General features: G+C 39.2%; 1 protein-coding gene across 1 annotated transcript in view; it reads right to left on the minus strand.

The window, feature by feature from the left end:
* Positions 1-10,878, minus strand: part of LOC122535630 (venom dipeptidyl peptidase 4-like) — a 105,652-nt gene that overhangs the window by 15,364 nt on the left and 79,410 nt on the right. The window contains exon 7 of the mRNA XM_043667332.1: positions 10,384-10,578. Within this exon, the coding sequence (XP_043523267.1) occupies positions 10,384-10,578 (195 nt within the window). The remainder of the gene's footprint in view (positions 1-10,383; positions 10,579-10,878) is intronic.

Below are 10,878 nucleotides of genomic sequence, written 5' to 3' on the forward strand. Positions count from 1 at the left end.
CTATTTTTCGATTAGTTGGTTCTTTAACTTTCTATATCTTTGACGATGATATTACTTTCTTATTAAACTTGTGTTAGTAGTCAAATATTTAATTTCAAGCAGAGTTGAATTTCATTTGTTTTACTCAGACTTAGGATTAATGTAAAAAAAAACGATGTTCAATTGCATTCGAATGACCTTAAGAAAAAAAAAAAAAAAAATTGTAAGTCAACTGGGTTGATTTTCAATATTTGCTTTTGGCTTTTTGACTCGGCACGACATACTGTAAAAGAAATTTGTATTTAATTCCAGCTGTAGGCTAGAGTATATTATAATAATATATATAATAATATTATTATGATGTTGCCTCGTTACTGCCTTAATATTATCAATAATATTATCACAAAAATCACTTTCATAATTCAATTAACAGTCTAGATAAAGTTCGAGGTGAAAGTCACGATATTTGTGCTTCTCCATCAAATTAATCAACTTCGTATTAAATACGTACACACAGATGTGCCGTTGTTAAACAAATTCGTTCGTAACGTGCAAAATAAATTTATCACGCGTCACGACCTCTCTCGATTTCATCTTCGCGCTGTCCAATTTTTCGACTTTGCTTTTGGTCTTTCCCGCGGCGCGATCGTTTTAACGAGAAAAATCCCCCTCCTTCAAAAAAGAAAAAAAAAAAAAGGAAGGACTCGCGTTAAATACCATTCGGTCAGGAAAGCAATTGCGGGCAAGTGGCAGCGTCGATCGCAAACACCGGGCCACAAGGGTTAAGTTTGTTCGCGCCCTGTATTTCTTTTTCCTCCACTTTTTTTCGGTTTCTCCTACTCCTCCTTCCATCGTTCCTCCCTGTTGGCTTGTTTTTCACTTGTTCCTATATTTTATTCCCCCCTTTTTTTTCTTTTTTTTTTTTAATTAAGGGTTACTCCGACACACGTTGGCTCGAGCAACAGGAAAAACGAAAGCAAGAGAGAGAGAGAGAGAGAGAGAGAGTGAGTGAGTGAACATGGTAAATTGAAATCCGAGGCTCTCGAAAATAATCGAGCCGTCGTTTTTTCCGACGAACGCGTCCTCTCCATCTCCTCGAGCATCGCGCTGAAATTTTTCACCCCTATCCGCCGCCGGCATTGTGATCCCGCGTTTTAACGGAACAACCAATCGAAGGCGGCTACCCTCTCACTGAATTGATCCGCCGCAAAAAATTCTCTTTTTCAACTAGCAGAAATCTTTCCTTTCTCTCATATTTCCGATCGTTCATTTTCCTCTCTCGCCTCCCTCCTCCTTCCTCCTTCTTCTTCCAATCATTAACAGTCTACGACGTTCCGGGCCGATTCTCGTCCTAGTTTCATTCAGAGATCAACACGTTCTCTCGTCTACTTCTGAGATACATAACACTACTGAATTTTAGAATATAATTGAACTTCGAGTCTCTTCAGCACTTCGATTTCTACGTTAGAGAAGAGTCTCAAACTGCACGGAAATTTTATTTCAACAACACGTGTGAAAACGAGATTGTGAAAATGATGCGAAATGATCGATGATTTGAAAGAAACCTCCAGTTGAACAAATTGATTGCGAATGATGCAAGATGAACCTAATTTCAAATTTTTCGAACATCGCATCGTGTATTTCAAGAAGACACATCTTTTGGTATTCCAAAAAATTAAGCATTAAGATGCACGAAAGAATATAATTTAGAAAAAAATGGAACCCAACTAAATGTCACAGAACAGCTACTAGCTATCGTACCTCTGCTAATTATTTCTCTTTCATCGCTGTACATACAAATCAACTTCGAAACATCGGGCAGCAAACAAGCGAAAGTGCCTCTCTTTAGACACCAACTGCCCGAACACCAGTCATACTTGCCATTACAGAGGGAAACGAAAGCAATCAAAGGATTTTCTTTTATCAGCAGCTCGGGGTAATCGCGCTCGACGTTCGCTTGCACGCCTGACTGTTTTCGACAGCGATCCAGCTTTGTGACTCTGTGTTTAATTAACTTCGGCGCCGGTCTGGTAGGTGTTGAAGACGTGGGCGCAGATCAAAGGGAAGGAAGATAGGCGAGAGATAATACATCCGCAGCCAGGAAATCCTTGCCGCTGATAATGCATTTAAAACGCAACAACAACAACACGTTTCAATTCGCCCATCGCTATTAACGCGCCACTCTCGATTAATTGCCGTCTACTTCTTTTTCCCCCCCTTTCTGCCTCCTCCTTATATACACGCCTCATTACTTTTTATTACACTACACTGCACACGTCCGTGTTCTCTGCACGTGCATTTTGCATCCTTCCCTTCGCAGGCTGCTTTTCTTTTTTCTTCACTCAGCGCTTCGCGTTGTTCCGTACTTTTGTATCGCGATCTCGCCTTTCTGTCTTTCGCCTTCTCTTTGCCCATGGTACTCGTTCAATACTCTCGACTTCAAGGAATTTCTACCTCTCCGCGTTCTGTTCATGCTTGTTTTGGAAGATCTAATTGGCGACGTTGTAGTTGAAACGTATATATATAATATTTCAACGGAGCCAAATTTAATTTATTTCAAATTTAATTTGTTTTATCGAAAGGAAGACAGATTTTGCAACAGATTTTCAACAGTGGGATTTTTTTAAAACAAATAATTTATTGTACCAAAATTAAAGAGTTTCTTAGTGATTTGGTTCTCTCTTTTTATATAAATGATTATATCTCTACCGAGCTGTGGTTTATTTGATGAAAATTTGTACTTGGCGATTTTGTAATTTCCCACAATTCTACAATTCCTCGATTTTTCACTATCTGTTTACGCGAATCAATCTCCACAAATATAGATTTACACAGATAGAAGTGAAGAAGTGACAAATTTATATAATATCCTTCGTTACCTCCATTTTAAATTCTAATTTATATTTTTACATTACTTTCAAGAAAAAGTATTGAAAAATTCTAATGGAGAATCGCAAGTTACGATAAAATTATTTCTGCGAGAGAGAACTGAGCAAAAAATTTTCTAACACTGCCGTAACATTCTTCCGTACCACGTCAATTTTTTTCTTCTTATATTGCATCTTTGTATCCTCAAATTTTCCATAAATCCATGAACATTCACGACGTATCGACAAACAAAATTTTCAAGACATGCGTCTCCGATAATCGTCAGATCGTCAAGTCTTTTATTTTATAAAAATATTTCCATAAAGCAAAAAATGAAAGAACGATGAAAGAGACAACAAGCTCCCCTTCGAAAAATGAAAAAAAAACGAAAACCGCTAATCACGGTAGAGGCATCGTGTGTCGAATTCATCGTTTCACCGATGTAGACGTAATATTCATCCTCGTCGGGCCATCCCTAAATGGATCTCGGGCAACGCGATGGGAAAAAGAATTTATCTTTCGATCACAGGGTCGGTTATTCACCGATCAAGCGTGCCAGGAGCAGCAACATCGTTTGGTTCGATGACGGAACAAAGGCCGGTAAAAAAAAAAAAAACCCGCTGGCGAAACGAGCTCGAGAGCGGCTGACGGGAGTCGGAAGAATAGGGGCGCGTGAAACCGCGACACCGAGCAAGATACCGATGAAACTAATTCGCTGGTTCTATTCCGGCCGTTTCTTTGCGGATAAAACCGGTGAATTTTTCAGATTTATTTGACAGTTATTTTCCTCTCTCTCTTTTTTTTCTCGTGTATCGTAAAAATCGTAGAAATTCGCGCAGAATTCCGCGGGGTTTTTCAGGAAGGAATTTCTTTTCTTTTTCTTTTTTTTTACGTGGCGAAAGAACTACAAGCAAGAGCTACAGCTGCATCGACCGTTTTCTAACGAATATAAAAACTAGACACTGAATGCTACGTGCAAATTTATATTTTTATCTACGTAATTAAAATACTAGGAAGTTTGTTTCGCCAGCTAAAGTTTTGCAGCAAGAATTGCAGTAGTTTTTGCCTCTTTCAACTTCCCGCAAACGCGTGGAAGTCCGCGGGTCTAATTATCAAACGTCGGGCATTCGTGCAAATTTCTATTTTTGCAAGTAGAGTTTCTAAGCAGAGGTTCGTTGGATCGAACACTAAGTTACTAATTACTAGACTACGAATAATTTACTTTGCAAGTGTCTGTTTTTAGAGGAAGAAGATAGATAAAATCCGGACATTCCCAAGCTGAGATTTTCCCACGTGAAATTCCATTATTTCAGCCAATATTCATAAAGATGCCAATTTCCATAAATATCCTTCGTCCGCTGACAACGAATCTCCTGAGACTGTCTCATCGAAAGATAAACCCTCTAAAGAACCCTCTTTTATTTATCGACTCTATCAACCACTTCCTGCGAAATCTATCGCGACCGTGTCATTCCCATCGCTAGAACAAACGAGAGACACCGAGAGATTGATAGCGATTGCAAATCGGCTGAAGGGGGAAAAAGGAAGAAAAGAAAGAACAAAAAGAAAGAAAGAAAGGAGGAACGAGATGGGGCAGAAGCAAAACTGGAGGAAGAGCGATGTTGAAGGGATGAGGAACGACGGGACGTCGATAAAAAGTGAACGATGTGGGTGTGCAGAGAATCCTCGAGGAAAAAAAGAAATAAAAATCGACCAAAGAGATCGGCGCGCAAAAGGAATAGAAAACAATGAGCGGGAAATGAAGGAAGATTGAACAGAAGCAGGTGGCAAGAAAGAGGGATTAAAAATCAGACACCAGAGATGAAAGAATGGAGAAAGTTGTCTTGACAATTTTATAATTTCTCGTCCAAAATAGTAAGTAGATATTACGTCATAGTAAATCGTGAAGTCGAAAGTTACAGATGCCCTTCGAATAATTTTATAATTTTTCGTCAAACCCGGGGGATAATTAGTCAGATCTGTCTGCATTACTCGTGAAATTTCATTTGTTTCGTTGTCGAAACTTTCCAACATCGTCCAAGAATATTTATCAGTACCGCTGACTCGCGGTACGACATTTCGTTAATGATATTAGTTACGGTTTCTCTTTGCTCTTCAATTCGCGAAATTAGTTAGTAATACAGATAACGATGTTTCACGAGCCGAGTGAGTAGCGTAGACCAATTTTGGTCAGACCGCAGGAACGTACCGCGGTAATTCAGGCGAAGATATCAAGGAGATTTTATCATCATTAATATTAGTAATAGTTGTTCTTCGTTCTATAACTCACGAAATTAATAGTATAGATAATGTCGTTTCGTAAACTGAGCAAGTGGTACAAACCGATTTCGGTCAAACTACAGAAACACTTCAGTTAGATACACTGGACAGGAAGGATACACCGAGGAGACAATATCGTTATTGATATTGACATTAATAACGCATTTTCTCCGTTCTTCAGTTCACGAAATTAATTAAACGTGATCTATAGACAAAGGATGTTTCACGAGTCAAGTAAGTAGTACGAACCAACTTTAGTCAAACTGCACGACGCTTCAAGCAAGATACCCTCATCGAACGGGAGTACAAGATAACTCCAATCGACAATTCCATTGAAAATTAAACGTACCGTACCGTGACACTCGCAAGAATCATATTGATCCCACTTGCGACTCTCAACTCGTTACGAAAAAGAGGGTTTCCAAAAAAAGCAAAAAAAAAGAAGCAGGCGCGAAAGGTGGAAGAATCGAGTAACAAAGAGGAGAGAGGAACGGGTGACAGGGACGCAGACTCGACAACACCCTCCCTTCCCCGATGCAATAGGGCAAAGGTTAAAGAGAGCTGGCCGATTCCGCAATCGCTTGGCCCGCTTCCAATTTCACGACTCGGTTTTTACTGGCCGGACGCGCTGCGACGCGCGCCAGCAAAACATTGCAACGTGGATACTCGGCTTCCAGGATGGTCGACAGAGGCGCTTGCACTCCTCCACTCACCCAGCTGAATATCACCCCACGAAATATACCGCGCGCTCTCTCCCCCGCGCCGTTTCGACGGCGATCCTCCCTCAAGATAGCCGAACCGGAATCAATAACTCCTGAAAGATAAGCGCCCCTCCGTGCAACTGACCGATAAACTGTCGTTCCTATCGATTCCAGCGTCCTTGATCGATTTGTTGTTTCTTCTGCTGGAATTTTAGGCGACGGCTTTTTCTCGAGGGGATTTAGGTCCGGTGTGTGATTAATGAAACCCGAGGAGATTGGAGACTTGGTTGGAGAGTGGATATAATTTCGGAGCTGCGAGCCAGGGAGGTTCTTATTTGGAGATTTGTTCGAGACTCCGATGTTTTTTTTTAAAATTAAGTATGTTAGATGATTAATAATTGTGTATATTGAATCAGGTATATATCAAATAGATATATTAAATAATATAGGTGTACATGATTGAATGACTATTAGAACGGATATATAATTTTAAAGTTGCGACGCAGGTAGGTTTTCATTTGGAGATTTGTTTTGGGACTTTGAAGCTTTTTTAAATTAAGTGTATTAAATAATTGTGTATATTAAATTAGATACATATTAAATAATTAATAATTGTGTATATTAAATTAGATATATATTAAATAAATATTAAATAATATAGGTGTACATGATTAAAAAACTATTAGGACGGATATAATTTTAGAGTTGCGAAGCAGGTAAGTTTTCATTTGGAGATTTGTTGGTTTGCGACAGGACTTTAAACTTTAAATTAAATATATTGAATAATTCTATTAATAATTATGTATATTAAATTAAGTGCATACTAAATAGACATATTAAATAATATAGGTATATGTAGATAATTCTATTTATTCCTGGATCTCCAACTCAGAAAATGAAATATATAAAATTTGTTTCATTAAAACTGGACGTTGTAACTTCTGTGTTTTTAAGCATTACAAAGAATCTCTAGACACTTCAAATGTCTTCGAACATTAGGTACATTCTTCAGATTTTTTTCACCCTCGAAATACCCCAAGAAAAAATTACTCACTTCAACCTACTCGCTCTCATACTTTCCATCAATACTATTTAACTGACTATTGAACTATGAACTAAAATATAAATTTCCTCGAACCGTTTGCCATTCTACCCACAATAATAACAATCCACAAATCCATAGATTAAAACCTAGTGACTGGAACCTAATTTTCAATCGATCGCGTGAGAAAGAAGTTACATAGGGATGACTGGTAGCTGCGGTAGCGAGGTTACGACGCAGCGTTAGTTTGTTAGGTGGATTAGTGGATTATCGCGTCGGGTTGCGATAAGTCAGCGTCTGGACCGTCACGACCGGCCAACGACCGTTTCTCCCTGTAATTAGATTGCCAGCCAGTTCCACCTGGAATTTTAAAAAAAAACCACGACCGCTCGTTCCCCCCTTGTCTGTTCGCTCTTCGAAAAAATTGTCTTCTCTCTCCCTCTCCCCTCTCGAGTTTCTGACCTATTTTTTTTTGTCTCTCTCTGTGGCTCGCAATTGTAGGACGCAAAAGAAAAATAGGAACATTTAAATTTCGAGGCTGGGAAATGTGGGCAACGGGGACGAGACGAAAAACGAGGCTGTCGTTTCTGCGTCGTTAATTTTGCACGCGTCGCGGTTTCGGTTCCGCGCCGCGGCGAAGCTTGGCAGCTTTTTCAACCCCCTCCCCTCGTGTAACCTTCTCTCTCTCTCTCTCTCTCTCTCTCTCTCTCTCTCTCTCTCTCTCTCTCTCTCTTGACTGACGATCGCCGTCTCACGAATTCACGTACAATTTTGGCTATTTCGTTCCGTAATTGAATGCAACGCCGAGGCGATGAGCGTTGATACGAGGATCCAGTCGCAAGTAACTGAAATTACTCCCGAATTTGGAGTTTGCATTGAATATTGCGGATTGGGCCTGGTTTCAGATCTCCAAGAATTCACCTGTAATTTTAACCATTTCGCTCTATTTTCGTCTAACTTCCAGGTGTTGATTGAAGTTTCAGAATTTCGGGAATATTTTAAATGAATTGGAAATCGGTGTGTGTGTGAATTTGCGGAAAATTTGAGGATACAAAAACGCACGGTTATGGATGATATTAGGATTCTTAGAATTTCTAAATATTATGGATCCCAGGATTTAGACGGAAGACTCAACGAAAAGATATTGGACGAATCATCATGCCAGTTCATAAATTTAGTAACATAAATTGATCTGTTGATCTGGAAGAACTGTTAGTTCTCGATATGAGTTAAGTAAATTACTGATTTCGCAATTCTTCGCGGACAAATTCCATCGTCGTGCCAATCAAGAAATAAAAAAAAAAAAAAAACACAACGACTTTAAATTTAGTTGAGCATCTTCGTCGGGAGCCAGGGTTGAGAAAGTGCTTCTTTGAAAGTAACAATTAAACAAAGAAAACGAGCAAAATAATATCACGAGTGTCTCTCTACCTATTTGTAAAAAACGGAATACTTTTTGAGACGAGCGAAACTCTCTACAATGAAATAGCAGAAATTTTTCGCTCCCTCCGCCCTTCGTTTCTTTTTCAAGCGTCGAACGATAGGATCACGCGGATAACTTTTTAATAGGATTGCCAGCATTGGCGCAGTAGAATAATTCATGCTACCTCGAGAACTTTGACTTACGCAATCGGCTACGTAGATTAACGATCGCCTAACGTTTGATAAAACACTGTTAAATTTGCACAGCACCTGTTAAATCTGTAATCGCGGTCTATCAGTCCAATAAATCAACCGATCGACAAAGATAGAAACACAGAGAGAGAGAGAGAGAGAGAGAGAGAGAGAGAGAAGGAGAGAAAACTGAAAGAAAAAAAGAAACGAAACTACGTAGTTACAGGGAGTGGGAGGACGCGTCATAAATTGACTTATCTCGGTGTCGGTCGGGACGTCGGTCCGCATGTTCGCTTGAAATCGCAAAAAATCAATGGCTTGCATAAATATAAATCGATCTCTCTCTCTTGTTGCACGTACAAGCATTAAAAATGCATGGAATAACAAGGACAATACGTCTTTTTGCATTTAAACTAGCCGGAAGCGGTATTCGATAAATTGCATCTGGGGACATTTTACATGTAAATAGAGAAAATGAGAGAGAGAGAGAGAAAATGGATCGTAGAACAACGAAATTAGGTATGTCGCGATCAAAACCCGTGCGAACAGCACACACGATGGAACTACGACATTAAAATCCAATTGCGTTCTCCGCGATTCATCAGCGTCAGCATCAATCCCTATCCAAATCGCCGACACTAACAATATTTCCTGATAAAGAAAAAAGAGCGAATTACATCCGATATATTTGAAATTTAAAACACCGTCCCGGCCATTTAAGATGCAAACACGAACCTGATTAATCCTCGCTTTTTACATACAGCGAGGGTTGAAACAAATGGGAAATTGTTTGAGAATGTTTCGCTAATAGCTTGATTCTTGGTGATTTTTAGTAAATTATGTAAAATATATTATATTTAATAAATCATATATATTACACGAGTTTTTTTTAGGTAAATGGAAAATTGCGTTGTTCTTTGACGACAACGTGCAGTTTTGATTAATAGCAATTCATCGTTAATTCGTTTTTAATTACCGACGCGTGCGTGTATCGCATAAGTGCATTGTGTTGTAGCATAATATACTTATATATATGTAACATAATACTTGTGAGATGCATTTATGGAAAATTAAATGGCGCCAAATGCATGAAATGAGCATAATACGCGAAAATGTCTGCTTAGAATATGGTACACGTTACAGTACAGATAAAATGATTTTCCACTTAGATTTTTTTTTCTAAATTACACTCATAAAAATACGAATTTGCATATAAACGTTTGCAGTCTACTTACAAGTTACTACTAATACGCATGCAGAAGATCCAAAACTCGAAACTAAATTATTCTTAATGCTTTTACAGGGTGATGTAACGAGCACGAAAATTTTTACATTCGCGTTCTTCTAATTTCAACTCTTTGCTCTCCTGCAAATGCAATTTTCATGTCAACAGACCCAGGCGACGTCGAACTCGACGTAGAAAATGGAGCTGTTACGTCGAAAAAACCTGAAAAATCCAAAAAACGCGAAGGTCTGAAAATCTCGAAAAAAAAAACCGAACTATCCCTGACATCTCGAACAATCAAGCCTGACAACTCGAGATTTAGAAAATCGAGACGACGCAACGAAAAGGTCCAAAAAAAAATCTAAGGCTGAGCGGCCTTAATTTGTTCCTGACACTTTGACGACGAGTCGAAAATTCGTAGAAAATCGAGTTAGAAGTAGCTGAAATCGAGTCAAGTGGAACAACGGTATTAAAATCGCGTTACACGATCGAAACTTCCTGTCTGGGGAATTACAGGCCAGCCGTCGTGTCTCGAGCACGCCGAAATTAGAATTCTATCTGCGCTTAAGACGTTTTACGAAAGAACGAAATAGCGGCAGGCGGGTTGGATCTTATCTCGGGCGATATCGCATGCAAACTAACGAGGCTTCTTCCGCGGAACGAACAATGCTCACCTGGTTACATTGATCTGATCCGCGATCTCCACTGTTCCCAAGTTTCGATATCCAGCAAACAGCATGCCATTGTCCATTAGACCGGAACCACGGCCGTCGATCGTCGCGTAGATGATACTCTTGTTCGTTACAAGGTACGTGCCCCAATCGACGTTGAACTTCTCCGTGACTTGATACGAATCTGGCCCTCCGTACCTGTCGCAACAATGTTTCTGTTAAATTCGAGCAGCGCAACGAGTCGTTTAGACCGAGCTGCGATATGCAGTTTGTTTCAAAAGCTCAGAAAGCTGGTAATAGAAAATAGAATAGTTCTTGTGTCTCTGAAGTACAGTCAGCTTGAATAATAATTTATTAATTCGTAATATTAGCAAACTAGAAGGTTATAAATTACAGAATGTAACAATGTTTTTTTTTTTTTGTGTCTCTAAAGTACAGTCAGCTTGAATAATAATTTATTAGTTCGTAATATTAGTAAAATAGAAAGTTGCAAATTAC

Source organism: Frieseomelitta varia, unplaced genomic scaffold (assembly GCF_011392965.1).
Source record: "Frieseomelitta varia isolate USP_RPSP 00005682 unplaced genomic scaffold, Fvar_1.2 scaffold_749, whole genome shotgun sequence".
Lineage (NCBI taxonomy): Eukaryota > Metazoa > Arthropoda > Insecta > Hymenoptera > Apidae > Frieseomelitta > Frieseomelitta varia.